At 40.2% G+C, this 16,084-nt stretch overlaps 1 protein-coding gene and 1 long non-coding RNA gene across 3 annotated transcripts in view; one reads left to right on the top strand and one right to left on the bottom strand.

The window, feature by feature from the left end:
• The window catches only part of LOC114550819 (uncharacterized), a 136,216-nt gene that overhangs the window by 36,202 nt on the left and 83,930 nt on the right, over nucleotides 1-16,084 (bottom strand). Inside the window, exon 2 of the long non-coding RNA XR_003691755.1 lies at nucleotides 8,589-8,737. This is a non-coding gene — a long non-coding RNA (uncharacterized LOC114550819). The remainder of the gene's footprint in view (nucleotides 1-8,588; nucleotides 8,738-16,084) is intronic.
• abhd15a (abhydrolase domain containing 15a) lies at nucleotides 1,435-12,892 on the top strand. Of its 2 annotated transcripts, XM_028571678.1 has the most exons (3): nucleotides 1,435-2,377; nucleotides 8,379-8,734; nucleotides 10,968-12,892. In XM_028571678.1, the coding sequence occupies exons 1-3, from the start codon at nucleotides 1,829-1,831 to the stop codon at nucleotides 11,617-11,619; spliced, it is 1,557 nt and encodes a 518-aa protein (XP_028427479.1). In that variant the 5' UTR covers nucleotides 1,435-1,828; the 3' UTR covers nucleotides 11,620-12,892. The 2 variants fall into 2 exon arrangements, 1 of the variants encoding a protein (XP_028427479.1); XR_003691748.1 differs by lacking the exons at nucleotides 1,435-2,377; nucleotides 8,379-8,734 and adding an exon at nucleotides 8,792-9,180 and having other exon boundaries at nucleotides 10,968-11,053.

The raw sequence follows: 16,084 nt of genomic DNA, 5'->3' as shown, positions 1-16,084 counted from the left end.
TAAACTGTTTTATAGACCACCACAGAGCTTCTAAAATTACATAGCGAGAGAGTAGGCCTGCAACAACTGAGATTGTTATCACACACAAATGGGAAGTGCCTCATGAGCAGAGTCTGGAAATGCATGCTGAGTAAATTAACAGAATACAACTTCCCCCAGCTCTCTAATGCACCAGCTGTAAGCTGTTCAAAGTGTCTCTCTGAGGGGATACCGAGATCTTAATTCTCTCGTTGGCTTGGCATCTCCCATTTTGTCTTTTATTTTCCATTGGCTAATCCACAGGAATGGTGTGGCATTGAAAATTGGAACAAACACACAGTGATCTACTGCCTAACACTTTCTACTTGGGTTTGTTTTTTTCGCACACACCATTGGTTCACTCAGCTGTCAATTTATATTCAGCAGGCCGCAGCGCTTTGTTATGCTGCCATTGGTTAAGTGAGTGTCCAAAACAACATGTTCCTCAAAAACAGATGGCAGAGCTACAGCTTTCCATGAAATTCATCAACCTTGCAGCAGTAGTAGCAAATGTCAATTAAATATTCCATGGATCTTTGAATGTACAATAACAACTACAGCTTTAACTTGTGGCCAGTTGTTGTACCTCAGAATGTCAAACTTACAATATAGTGATTAAAAGTGGGGGACAATATCATTTTTGCCTGTTGCTCAAATGCCTTGTCATTTACACAGAGGAAAAGAAGACTCCTTTGTAGATGATAATCTTGATTTGCCCTATATCCTCCAACATATCTGAGGTACAATTAAAATGTTCCTGCTCTTAGGTTCCTTGCTTTAGTCATTAATGAATGGGCTATTTTTATCCATTTGAGTTCCATAGATAGCATAAAGAGGGAAGATGAACATAGCAGAGAGGAAGTTATCACATTATGTAAATGGTATAAGCTTGAATCAAACTGGATGTCTGCAGCGTTGCAGTGTTCATCACACTCTGCATGTCCAAAGAACACTGGCCTACTTTCACTTTTTACTTCAACTGAGACAAGAAAGTCAACCTTCATTGGTTGACAAAAGTTATTTTGTTACACAACAGAAACCTGCTTAATATGCCATTACTTTTACAAAGAAGCCCTTCATAGTACCTGTATCCAGATCTCATGCTTTATTAGGTTTTGTTCTCTCTCGCTCTCTGATTACAAGGTCACAGTGTGCACATGTTGCAGAGAGAGAGAGAGAGAGAGAGAGAGAGAGAGAGAGAGAGAGAGAGAGAGAGAGAGAGAGAGAGAGAGTCTTTGTGTAAAAATAACAAAACAAAAAAAAAAAAACGCAAGATCTACCTCCTTGTTCTGGGTGTACTGGAAGCAATTTATAGGGTATAGCTAATAACAGCCGCGATTATCACGCACACGCAGTACCTGTTTACTCTGAAGGGGGGATGGACATGATGGGAGGCGTTTCCAGCATTAGCCCAGCTGTTGGGTTGAGCGCAGTCCTGCACATGCTCGGTTAATGAACCAGTTGGATGCATGAAAACACGGACGGCATCTCCTCGTTAATTAAAAAGTGCCTACATAAAATGGAAATATGAAGCCGGGTTTGGCTTGAGCTGGAACGATATTTAAACGCTGCATATCTGAGACAGCACGCCTACAAAGAGGGACTGGCGCGCCTTGGCACCGGAGGGAAGCACCAAACTTCACAGACGAACTGAGCATCAATTTAGGACAAAATATCAGCATACTGTAAGAGCATGTTTCCGTGGACTGTTTTTTACATCATGTAAATTTATAATTATCAACTTAAGATCCAGAATAAGGTTTGGAAAGCGACAGTGATTGTGCTCATTTTGCTCTCCCAAACCGTGCCAATGCTGGAATGGCTTGTGGCTCTGTGCATTGTGATCCTGGTGGTCTTAATCTGGCCAGGCTCCAAATATTTTGGCACAGAGAGCCAGACGGATACCTTGCTTCAGAGACTGGGAATTTCACAACAGACAACGAAGGACAAGACCGGGAGGTGCTTCTCAGAGCGAGAGGGGAGCGACGGTGCCCAGGCCGCCTGTGCGGGTGCCGGGACCGATGGGAAAGCACGCACCGTGGCACTAATATGCAAACCGTCGGCACTGGCCAACTATCTCCTAAAACACTGCAGGACTTTCAGTAATTACTCGCCGTGTGTTGGGTGGACGTGGCGGGCCAGCGCCTTACTTCAGAGTGTGTACAAAGCGTGCTGGCCGTACAATAGCCCGGTCCAGTTTGTGCGGGACAACCTGCAGCTGAGCGATGATGGGCTGGTGGCCTTGGACTGGGCAGTGCCATCCTACCAGAAACGACGCAGGACTTCCAGTCACTCCACCAGTCCGGTTCTGCTCATCATCCCAAACTCTTTTGGGAAGATCACTAGAAATGTGTTAAAGGTGCGTTCTTGGCTTCTCTCACAGACTTCACTTCAAATCACCATATTATTGAGATCATACGTAAACATGATAAATCATATTCATGCAGAAACTGAACAACCAATCATATAAAAGATCATAAAGCTGATGTGACAAAAAATGTTGTAGCCTATAAAACGCGTCACATCACTTAGAGCACCTTTAATACCAAATAAAGGAACTTCAAATATTCCACAAACCTAACAACCTGTAAAAGTTATAAATGGCAGTTTCCATTGTGTCTGCAGACACTAACACACTCATATTGTTTTTGAATCCGTGCATATCAACAGAAAGCCATTTCCAAGGTCAGCATGTCCACTGAGATGCATCTTAAATTGTGTCGTGAACTTTGTAGCCCTAATCTGTGGTAGAGCATGAGTCAACATGGTGAGAATTACAGCTGCATGAGAGTGCATTGTGTCCTGTTGTTGAGGAAAGCCTTCCACATGCTATACATGAGCATTCCCATAGCTAAAATGCAACAACAGAACTCATTTTTAAATTCAGAGGGTCGAATCCAGAAACTAGTCAAAAGAGAAGTCAGACATTCAGTAATTTAAAAGAGACGTGGGAAGCTGCCAGTGCAAATCAACAATGACCATTTGGGCAAAGGAAATCAATTGAGATAAGCCATGGCGAGCTCATATGGAACAAAAGAGCTGAGGGGTAAAAAGAGCAGATGCGGAGGCAGTACCAGTCTTTCAACTGCTCTTTCAATACACTGACTGAGGTAATTGAGTGAGGGATTACAAAGCATCGCTTGACTTGAGGGGCCTGGGGAAGTGCAGAGCTGCTCCACATGACGGCCTGTTGGCTCTCTCACCACTCTGGGCACCTGGAATCGTGCTAGCTCATTTCATTTCATACTGTTAGCTCTGTGTGCAAACCTGTCACAGGCTCAATGTCAGCCCCATGTCAGATATAACAATTCTGCAAGAACTCAACACTAACAAAACCCAATGCGTTTGACATTAATCTAGAGTAAATAACTTATTGTGTAGATCTAATAAAACAAACGATAGAGGACGACAAAGAGTGGAAGAAGAAGAAACAATAGAGAGACGAAAATAGAACGAAAACAGCGCATCATAAATATGTGGGGTCTTAAAGGTTTACCACGGAAAAAAGAAAACTGATGGAAAGATGAAAAGTAAATTTCACATTCAGGCAGATCTGTGCCTCTTGCTTTTTTTTCCCTGGGCCATCATCAGAGTACAGATTATTTGTGATGCTGTCAGCCAGTTACGCTAGCTGAGGCGCAACAAGGGATTTACACCAATTAAGATTGCTCCTGTCACTGGTGTGTATGTGTGTGTACGTGCGTGCGTGTGTGCGTGCATGTGCATGTGTCAGACAAAGACAAGAAGAGCTCTTGTTTACGTGGGCGTACACACTCGTTGATCTGTGACAGAAGAAATGGACAGGGAAATTTATTTTTGGAGCATGTGGGCTTGTGGTCCCTGTCCCATTCTCTTTTACACAGCAGTGATGGCACATTTCAGGAACTCATGAATTTATGAATAAGCCATCCTCCTTAAATTATTCATATTTTTACTCAGTCTTAGGCTCCTTTTGTTTTTTATGCGGTTGGGCATGATTTGTAAGCATTTACATAATGATAGAGGTAAACGTTGATACAGTACTTAACAATAGTCATATAGGTCTACAGTCTTTTCAATGGCTTCAGAGTTTGTGATATGTTCATCCCAAAACATACAATAAATACATTCATACATAAACCATTCCGTACATGAACCAAAGTGTTAACATAACAAATTGTGATATTACACGTGCATGCACATAACCCGAATGTAAAATCAAGTGTTAGTTTTTGTGCTAAGCTAACCGACTGCTGCAGTAGCTTCATATTTACAGTGAGCCAAGTATGGTTCATCTCATAATCCTCAGCATGAAAGTGAAGCATAGTTCCCAAAATCTTGAACCATTCCTTTTAACCAGCACTGCGTTTATCTAAACTCTCAAGTCCAAGCAAGTCTGCATAGACAGCTACTCCTCAATAAACTATCCTGATCTCAAACATCAACAAACTCAATATTAATCAGTTTTTTTTATCGTCAACTTCAAAAAAAGGTCACTCAAAGAGGCCAGTTTAATAAACTGAAGGTGTGTAAAGACTTGTAGGAATGTGCTCCATATGTAGTGGCCTGTGTCCCCTGTTTAGAGCAATGTGTTGAAAGGCCATAAATGTTCCTGGAGGCAGCCATCCAGCTGTTGCAGCCGTCTTGCCTAATATGATTTACACGCGTCACACTTTCCTGACAGAGACTTGTGAGCGCCATCATTTTGTGACCTAGTTAAGTGTTTAATTCAGTATGCTTTTGTGGCACTCCTTTTCACATCAAGTATTTTTCATTCCATATAGATGTGAGGGATTATATATTGCAGTCACTATGTGTAATTTACCATTCAACACTTAGATAATTGTTTTTCAGACCATTCTTTTTCACTTTCTGATTGCTGAGAGCAGCTGGAATTTTCCAGATTCCTTGCGGGTCGGGATAATAGCTTAGCACTCGTGCAGTAAAAGTAGTAAAGTTTTACCATTAACAGTCATGATTAGATTAGTGAGAGACGTAATAGTAGCAGTAATACTTAATCAGTCCTAGTGTTGGATATTTCTGAATCACAAAAACATAGCACAAAACCCAATACAGATATACTAGGACAAAGATGTACCGATATCTATGTCTATATAACATAACAATGAGTAGGCAAAGAAGCAAATGGGCCAACCAATTAACTATAAAGATGGCGGTCATGGCATTTATTATATAATAACAAGTACAGGAACTTTTCATCTAGATTTTTATCATTTGTTTTAACTTTCAGCAGTTTTCTCGCATAGTTCATCAGCGGAGCAGTGAAATTATTAGAAAAATGTAATACCGGGTCGGCGTATACAGTAGTAGTATGTTATGGATGCACTTTAACATAAAATGTATCTTTCTAAAAAAAACATTTCCCCTTATTGCCTAAATGTTAGCTGCACTCCTGCACACATCCAACTCAGAGGAGCAAAGCTATTCCCCAGACATGTATCACAGGCCTATTAAAGAGTATTTAGGGAAACTATTGACCTGAATAGAGGACAGAGATTTGTAGCGAGATGCTTTGTTGCCTCTAAAAGGCTTCTAATCGAATAACATCCTTAATTGAACTTGATTTGTTGCAATGAAGCTGCTGAACTTTGTTTAACATCTCATAGAAGAATATCACCTTATTCAAAATGCTTTGAAGGCAATATTCATTGTTTGTATTCATGTCGAGGCAGCGCGGGAGAAGTGTGTGTGTGTGTGTGTGTGTGTGTGTGTGTGTGTGTGTGTGTGTGTGTGTGTGTGTGTGTGTTATACTTTAAGAAGGACAGTGTGTATGAGAGCTGGCATGCTGTCCAGTGTCTAGAGTCCCTGCTGAAGGAATTTGTCAGTGAGCTGAAAGTTTATCAACTCTGGCAGAAAACTGCTGGAGCAGCTACTGTTTGTCGTTGAGCTCTCTGAGAAAAAGACAAATTCAGAATGTCAGGATACCATTTTAGGAAAAGTATTGCCAGAAATGTAATGTGCACAAATATGATCTAGAAAAAAGGCCAACTACTATATTTAATTATATAACAAATACAGGCTTTGCAATATCTTTGGATTTAGTGATTTCTTCCATTCATTTTATTCGCCATCGTCAAGGTGTGTTAAGTATCTATTGTGAGCAGTTGTTACTCATTGTGCAGGTTGTTACACACAGTGCATCACCACAATGTTGCTGTATCAATACTTGAGCAGTGGAGCATAAACAGGACAAAATCTTTTCACACTTTTCACAAATCTGTTCACCTAATTTAATCTCAGCAACATTAATTGCCACACATACTATATGCAGTTAAATTATGAAATATCTAACAGTGTCTTTCAATACCTATTATGGGAATATATGGGAATTCAACTGAACTCTGGTGATTCACATTTATTTGATATTGCTCTTCCCCTCCTTTCACGAGTTTGGGAAGAGGCTAATGAATGAGTGAATTAATGATGTTCCGGTGTATTAGCTCTGCTCGGAGTTTTCCTTCACAATGTAAACGAGTAGATCCTCTTTTCATACAGACAACCAAAAGTGGCAAAAATCCTACTGCAGTCTTTCTCAGCTGGTAAATATTTAATGCAGTGATTCTACAGCTCTTCCTGCATCCCACTGGGATTTTTTGCAAATTTAAAGCAGAATATAATGTATTTGCACAGGCTACCACAAACTTTTGTATGAGACAACTGAACTCTACTCCTTCTATGTTGAGGGGAAGAGGGAAGACAAATCTGTAATAGATTGAATAATTTAATCTGAAGGTAATATTCAGAGCCTTGACTGAAACATTCTCCAGTCATTTTCTGCATGGAGAGCTTTTCACTGTAATTTATATATATTTAATTGTCATTTCTGATCTGCTCTGAATCAAAACTTCCCGGTCTCTCTAGAGTTAGTTACCCCACTTTATGTAATTAGCTCAGGTTTAGGCTTACTAGTCTGATGATGTGTCTGCTCAACTTTTTCTCAATTATAGAAATTTGTCATATAATATTCTGTGCTATTTATGTTACAAAGACTTCATTATTAGGATTAAGGATTTAGCAAATTAGATAATGCTTACAATAATATAATATAATAAATAAAGTTATACATTTACTCTGCTTTCTTTCCTGAAATCGTCCAGGCTTGTAATCTTTCTAGTAAACAATTCTCAAGAGCATTAAAAGCAAAATAAATTTATGCCAAACATTTGTGCCTGAGCCTCGTTTTAAAAATGAAAAGGCTTTTGGGTGAGAACAAGAGCATTTTACAGATTGAAAAGACGCATATTCAATGATAGCTGATTTATGAAATTGGTTTGTTATTGTAATTTTGTTGTTCCCATCAGGTTTACATAGCGCTTCACAGAGCCATACGCTAAATTATGCTGTTTTGCACACAATAGATTGAGGATATATCATTGTCCTACATTCTCAACAGCATTTAAATTACAATGTTTAGAATAATTATATTATAATAATAAGTATAGCTCACTTCACAATAGAAACACTGAGTAGTGATATTTCTCTCCACGCTGCAGCGGACTGAAAGGGGAGACTTTCTGCCAGAGACATGAGATCACAGGTTTCCGTATTCACCCCTTTCTGTTCTCGTATGCCAATTGTGCTCTGAGTCCTGTTCAAGGAGTACAGAATTGTGCAGGTTGAAGCTGTCTGAGCTAAGAATCTGGCTGTTGGCCTTCACCTGCGCCTCTACACTGTCTGAGAACTGACAAGTTCATTTTAACAATCACCACAGGACCTTCTTCTTTTGCCACTCAATAGTTGATTGTGTCTTGGGATGCATAACTCTTGTTTGCTCATGGGCCAAACCATCATTGTATGCCTGTTTCGCAAGAGTTGGTTCCTCAATTGTTTAAAATCATAAATAGATGAAACTGTAAGAGAAAACAGCATGCGATTCACTGATATGACAACATGTTACTGTGTTCTGTAGTATTACAGTGTACAGTGGAAGCAACATGTAATCCTGTAGTTTTACGGTGTTCTCACTTCCCCCAGCAACTGTTTATTTCTTTTTCCATACAATAAAAAGTAGCCTAGAACCATGCCATTTCAGGTGTTACAACTGCAAAGACATTTAGTGGAACAAAATGGAAACTGATCTCTAAAAGGAGGCATTGTTTAGTTCTGCGACATGAGCAACCAAGAGAACCGGCCACATTAATTCCAGCATTTGGCCTATTCAGAGGGACGAAAAAGAGGATATTTTTGGGGTATGCATAGTGTATGTAAAATGCATTGTATATCAACCATTTCATGGCCTTTCTCCTATGTTCCATAAATGGATTAATACCTTTCCCATCTGGTCTTACAAGTAAACATTTAACATATTTAATTCAAAGAAGCTAACTCACTATTTATTTTCTCCACCCCCTCCTCTACAGCTATGTGAAACGGCACTGTCCCATGGCTACCTACCGGCAGTTTTCAACCGCCGCAGCCACAACGGCACCCCGCTCACCACCCTCAAGCTGCAGCAGTTTGGTGACCCTGCAGATCTGCGCGAGGCTGTGCGCTACATTCGCCACCGACAGCCTGCAGGAAGACTATATGCAGTGAGCGAAAGCACAGGGTCTGGCCTTCTCCTCTCTTACCTGGGAGAGTGTGGATCATCCAGCTATATGACGGCGGCCGTCTGCCTGTCGCCTGTGTTCCGCTGTCAGAGCTGGTTTGAGAACGGGCTGTGCATGTGGCCCCTGCAGTGGGCGTTGGTGCTCTACCAGAAGATATGTCTCAGCAGGTACTGTATGGGGGAAATATCAAGGGTGGGCAAAATGGTGATGATGTGACAGGGTAAAGGAAATACTCATAGCCTGTTATACACTAAAGATATTAGTAAGTTTATAGCATGTGAGGATTCTAAAATAGCTCATGTTAAAAGGATCATGCACTCAGTACATAGTTCACAGAGAGTGATAAAGTTCATATAATCGTTTTAAAATCTGTCACGCATATAAATTGTAAGAAGAATGTGTAAATCTATTACTTTATTTTGTGGTGCATAATTTAAGGGTAGAAGTGTTAATCTGTGATCTACTAAATGCTCTTAATCTATGAGCCTGAGATCGATTGCTTTGGTCTCCACCCAAGTTCCGGGGGAATCGCGGTCTTTTCCTCATTACACTAAAGTTCTCAGTGAGGAAACACCTGCGCATCACTCTTGTGATTATTTCTCCCCTTTTTCAGGTATGTTATTGATAAAACGGAGTTCATTTAATAACTTCCTACTTTCTAACATATCAATAGTGTTTAAGGTGTGTGTTAGTGAAATTTTAAGTAAGTTAGAGCTAAGATTGCAGAATGTAATGTAATGTGCGTGCGTGCGTGCGTGTGAGCGGAGCCCCGCTCTGATACAGAGAAGAATAGCTCCATACTAAGAGTAGACGCCATTTTGTGTCAGTTGTGAATTAACATGTATGCATTTAATATCTATTTTGAGGTGTTATCTGTATAATGTTTCATTGTGCTTCAAGCACTTGATTGACATTTGTGATACATTTAGTTATAGTATTGAAACCATTTCCTGTAGATCTGTTGTGTAAAATGTGGTACTGTTGTAAAATGGGATTACACTAAAGTTCTCAGTGAGGAAACACCTGCGCATCACTCTTGTGATTATTTCTCCCCTTTTTCAGGGGCGTAACAATGATACCTGGGAAAATAATATCAACGTGAGGTACATAGAAAGACTAGTGAACACAAGTCCATAGGCTTTCAAAGGAAGTTTCTGGTTCATTACTGGCTTATTTTCATAGTTTTCATCACATGCCCTTCACCATACCTAGAGATTGGCATGGGGTACTTTCCATAAAATCATGTCTCAATGCAAATCAAACTAGCTATTAGGCTAACTGACATAAAACCATGCCAATCTCTAGGTATGGTGAAGGGTATGTGATGATGTGGGGCTATTTTAATTCCAAAGACCAAGGGAACTTTATCAGGATGCATAGTATCCAGGATACTATGCATCCTGATAAAGAGATGGTAGAGAGATGATTTTATGGAATCTACCCCATGCCAATCTCTAGGTATGGTGAAGGGCATGTGATGATGTGGGGCTATTTTAATTCCAAAGGCCAAGGGAACTTTATCAGGTTGCATAGTATCCTGGATCCATGAAATAACTGGCCTTTAAAAAATAAAAATCTGCCTGCCTCTATGGGAATTTAACATAGGGGTGTACTGACTTTTGTTGCCAGCGGTTTAGACATTAATGGCTGTATGTTGAGTTATTTTTGAGGGGACAGCACATTTACACTGTTATACAAGCTGTAAACTTAATACTTTACATTGTAGCAAAGTGTCATTTCTTCAGTGTTGTCCCATTAAAAGATATAATGAAATATTTACTAAAATGTGAGGGGTGTACTCACTTTTGTGAGATACTGTATGTATGTATGTATGTATATATATATATATATATATATATATATATATATATATATATATATATATATATATATATATATATATATGCAGCACATACAGAGCCTATCCGTTTGGGACATGGTGCATTGGTTTAAGTAAGCATAATGAGTTTTGGAAGACAGAACGAGATCAGCAGCTCCCTCTCATCTTTCAGTTTACCACAGGGTATATTTCATAGTGTCAAGAACATAATGAAAAACACAGTTTCATAAGACTGCTGCATTAAGTATGCCATATGAAAATATCAAACAACACACTGAGAGAAGGGAAATTATGGATTTTCAGTCAGCCAAAATGGAGATACAGTTACAATGGGATTGTAAAAAAAAAAAAAACTACTGGAAAGGCAAAGACAATTGAGCAGAAAATAAGGTTACTGTAGCAACAGATGGCCTGCTCAGTGTCAAGTCATTGATTTAGAGAGACATCGTGACCCAGGTAAAGTATCTCAGATCAATGCCACTAAGGGAATATGACCCATGCAGCTCTTTAAAATTGATTTACTGGTTTTCTCTTGTTGTCTCCTTTTATTATATGCACAGGTACAAGACGGTGCTGGGGGAGACCATACATACAGACACCCTGTTTTCTAGCTGTTCGTTGCGTGGCCTGGAAGAGGCGTTGTTCTGTCAGACTGGCTCAGCACCAGCAGCACCAGCAGGGACCAGCAGTAGCTGCAATACTTCAGGTACCTGGGATGCTTACTGGGAACGCAATGAGCCCTTGAGAGACGTAGACGAAGTGGCTATTCCTGTTCTGAGCGTGTGCGCTCAGGATGACCCAGTCCGCGGTGACACCCAATCCACGATACCCATGGAACTCTTTGAGACAAACCCACATTTTTTCCTCCTCCTAACTGACCGTGGAAGTCACTGTGGGTTCTCCACCCAGTCCGAGGGGAGCGCCGCTGGTGCATTGGGGACTGGCAGTTCTGCGGCTGCACCGAACAGTGGGATGGAGAGCCGTCGGACCAACTGGAGCCACAGAGCTCTGCTGGAATTCTTCAGGGCGACCACAGACTTCTTTGCTGCAGAAGAGAGAGCGAAGCAGCTCGCGGCAAGAAGGAGGGGACTGGGGGGAGGCGCAGGAGGGAGGGTTTTCCGCCACCGCAGCGTCAGTACATGTAAACGAGTGCCAGCATGTTCCCATAATATCCATGCCATTTACAACTGGCAGAGGTCCTACACACGATGAGGGAGCTTAATGGAAATTAATGGACTTTAGGGATGCTTTCTGATATTGTTTAGACTTTGGATGTGAAGAACTCAGGTTCTTCTCTGCCTGTGTGACACACAAAGTGTGAAGATATCCAAAACTAGAAAAGGGCAGATGTTGTGAAGTACTGAGGTCATGGAGTACTTTTAAGTGTGCGTTGTTCTCACACACTTGATATGAGCTATAAAATACTCGGACAGGAAAAAAGATCACGTCAGGCCACACGCTTGCATGCAGTTATGTTTAACTGAATGTTTAACAGTTGACATAAAACTCTCAAGACGAGTGGCTATATATTTTTCTACAGAGCATAACAAATCTCTTCATTGCCAGCTGTTAAATCTGAAGGATGCTGTCACACATTCATTTATTGATTTATCAATTTAACTGCCTCACATTTTACACAGTTTACTCGGCATGTTTGAAAATGTAACACTTATTGTAGCATCTTACTGTTATTCTTTTTAACACTGAAAGGATATTTATAGGGGAGCAAACGTTTTGAAAGTCTTGTGCATAAAGTAGAAAGGGGGGAAAAAATCCTGTGAAAATTTTAAATTAATTTGAGCTAGTCAAATGATCACCCAGTGTTATTGTGCACACTATACTGTGTATATTATTGAATTTTGTCTTCTGTATTGGGAAATGTCCTGTGATGCCCAGAATAGAGGAACTTATGTGTGTTTGCCACCCAGTCAGCTTTTAGAGGAAAATCTGTGTCATGACGTTATGATAGTTTAATGAGCCGGATGGCTGGAAGCACTTTGTGAGTTTTGCTGTCTCACTATTTTAAACTCCCAACCCCCAAACTTGTGTTCCCAAGCTTTCACCCGACCGCTCAGGATCTGAAGGTGGTGGAGCTGCGAGGGTGGCTGGTTTTGTGCTAAGATGGAGCGTTCAAGACTTAGCGGCATAATGTTGTTTTAAACATTTCTCAAGTCCCTGGAAATTGTGTTATTTGGGTTAATTCGTGTGCATTCAGCTAATAAATTATATGAATTCAAACAATAAAAAGTAATAAATAATAAAGTGTTGACAGTGCTGAGAGGAGAAACACTTCGAAGGGCAGCTCAACAGTTTGTTAAGCAGGAAAAAGTCAAGGTTCAGAATAGTAGAAAGCATCAGGACACAAAACTGCCCAGCACTGTTTGTCAACTGATTTTTGTCTTCTGTTTTATAAATATGCGATAAGTCTGCTAAATGAGTTTCATTATGTGATGGAATTTCAAAATAAAAAATAATAATGAATCAAGATGACAAAATTGGGATATACACTTTGTGTGTAATATGTCATTAAAAAAATAGCTTTTAGCTTTTCACTACAGGTAAGAAAATTCCTTATTAATACCAGCATGTTGCATAATATACTGTATCTTGTTCTCAGTTTGTCATTATTTTTGTTTATAATCATCTTCATGTTTAAAGCACATCACACTAAAATTGGGATCTGTGGTCTTGTCAAACCCCTGCTGAGTAAAATGCTCACAGCGACTCCCTATCATAGCACAGACCCCACAGCCAATCGTGTGTGTGTGTGTGTGTGTGTGTGTGTGTGTGTGTGTGTGTGTGTGTGTGTGTGTTACATTCACTGCAGTGTTTGTCCGCCCACTGAGCCTTATCCACTCAGACAGCTGGAACACAGCAGTGTACACACAGGCACACACAAAATGTGTGCCAGCAGACACATTGTCAACACGCATCCTCGCCATCTCACACACACACACACACACACACACACACAATACCCACACATGAAAAACACACAGAAATGCAAGCAAGCTGTCACATACTGTACATGCAGGATATTTTTATACACACTCTTATTAAAAATTGCCAGTGAGAGAGAGAGCGACACACACAAACACACACACACACACACACACACACACACACACACACACACACACACACAGTGACTATCCCATGTACTGTATATGACACCATCATTAATACATATAATGCTTCAATAAAAGTAACCTGACGTGATAACAAGCCAGATTCTAGCTCATTATGAGCTCAACAGAAATACTAAATATTAAAAATGTGATTTTCCAAAAGTTACTTTATTTCCCATTTGGTATTTAGACTTTGTTGCCCTTGTCAAATGCTCTAGGTGGGCGCAATAAGCCATCACAATGACACTGTAACTGTTAACAATCAAGTCATCCTCAGTATTGCAGCTGTGGATTGCATTTGTGTCTTAATCTCTTCCCTGTCCACATGTTCAGTCTTGGAGTGAAACCGACATCTCTTTGGTCTTAAATTAGTCCCTTTAATTATCAGGTTTTTTCTAAAAACATAAAGAATAAAAGGCCAAATTTGATTCAAAGGCCTTTCGTTTCATGTATACAGTTTTAGAGTTTGACCTTGTTTAAATGGAGCAGAAACAAAACTACACAAGACTGACTGAAAAAGGGTCCAGATGTTGCACAAATATCATGTACACATGTATGTGTGACTGTCGACAAATATAATGTACGTAGACTGCAAGCATGAATCAAAGCAAAGGGTGTGTTAGATAGCAAAATATTTACAAAAGATAGCTGCACATATTACTGAAATATTTCAGCAGTATTTCAGTGTGCTTTATAAAGCATTTCATAATCAAATGTTGACAGATTGTCTTAAATACTGTATACTGTGCTGTTGACAAGTAAAGCCTGTGCTTGTTATTGCAGGTAGATCTTATCACTGGTGTCATAATTTGTGTGCTGTCTGTTAATAACAGGCACACCAACATATGTATTCCATATAGAGTTACCGGTTATAACATGCTCACAGTACCAGTAAGTGCATTCTTTACACAAATATCGTCATGGTGTAAGGAAATAAAGCAATCTCTGTCATTTGTGCACTTTTAGCAGTGAATTTGCTTTTGTATTACTCCTATCTGTGTTTGAGACTTGAGGTATTTCACTCTTATTTTGAAATAACCAGAACAAACGGTAAACTACTGGGACCTCTAAAAAAAAAAAGGCAAGCCTGTGGTTCTTTATTACTGGAAACAAATCTGGCCAGCACATGCAGAAAAAGAGAATATGTGACAGCAGGGGTACAATGCAAAAAAGCGCTTTATACAACCCGTCCTGTTTTATTGTTGACATTTAGCCTCATAATTTATGAGCAAAGTAGACATTGTTTCCCTCACAATAAACGCTGGCTTTCATTGGCCTCTAACAAATTAAGCCATTAAGATTGAATTGCCCTTTCCCACTTTGCTTATTCAGTTCAGACCCAATAGTCTGCCTCAGTGATCAGAGACTGATTTAATTAAAATTATTGATATTTACTTAACAAAGAACTTGACATTCCCATCCCTTTGATTACATTAAATCATAGGTTCTCTAAATTGAGGCTCACGCTCTGTTAGACATTTGTTGAAGTGGGACATCTAGAAGAAAATGTGTTTTTATCATCTCATAAATACACAATGGTTACGGCATTGTAATCTTAACAGGAGTGACAGGCTGGTTGATGCATTTATACAAACTTAGCACAAAAAGTAAGGAAATTTGTGTTTGGTAGATTATTTCTCTGTGCTAACAATGCTTTTTGGCAATAAATCTTATAACATTGGAAAGCCTGTTTAGTTCCGTTTCAAATGGTGCCCCATTTGTAAGGAACATGTATATGTGGGATGAGCACCAGCGCTGAGTATGTAGGTTGTGCCCATTAAATATTTGAAAAATCTTCTCTGCCATTGCCAAACATATGCAACATGTGCACTGGAACTTGAACATGTGGAGGAACGTTATGTTCAGTGATGAGTCCAGATTCTGCCTACGGCAGTTGGATCGTAAGTCTGGAGAAGACGCAGAGAACGCTATGCTGATTGCTGCACCGATAGAGTAACACCTTTTGGAGGCAATCTCAATGCAGAGAGATATAGAGATGAGATTCTGCAACCAGTGGCAATCCCATATCTCCACAGTCTGGGACCGAAGTCTATCCTCCAAGATGACAACGCTCGCCCCCACAGAGCGAGGTTTATCAGAGACTACCTCCAGAATGTGGGAGTGGAGAGGTTGGAAAGGCCTGCCAGCAGTCCTGACCTCAACCCCATTGAACACTTGTGGGATCAGCTTGGGCGTGCTGTTTGTGCCAGAGTGACCAACACAACCACGTTGGCTGACTTGCGACAAATGCTGGTTGAAGAATGGGATGCCATCCCACAGCACTGTGTGACCAGGCTGGTGACCAGCATGAGGAGGAGGTGCTAGGCTGGTGTGGCTGTGTATGGTTCTTCCACACGCTACTGAGGCTCCTGTTTGTGAAATGAATAAATTGTTAAATTGTCAATATGTCTTGTTTCTTCAAACTTCAATCATCCAATCCACCAAACGAGTCAATGGCAGAATAAGATGTTTGGCATTGGCAGAGAAGATTTGGCAGTTTTTTCATGGGCGCAACCCACATACTCAGAGCTGCTGCTCATCCCACAAAT

Source organism: Perca flavescens, chromosome 3 (assembly GCF_004354835.1).
Source record: "Perca flavescens isolate YP-PL-M2 chromosome 3, PFLA_1.0, whole genome shotgun sequence".
Lineage (NCBI taxonomy): Eukaryota > Metazoa > Chordata > Actinopteri > Perciformes > Percidae > Perca > Perca flavescens.
The sequence above is the reverse complement of the archived record's forward strand: the minus strand, read 5'-3'. Positions and strand labels throughout refer to the sequence as shown.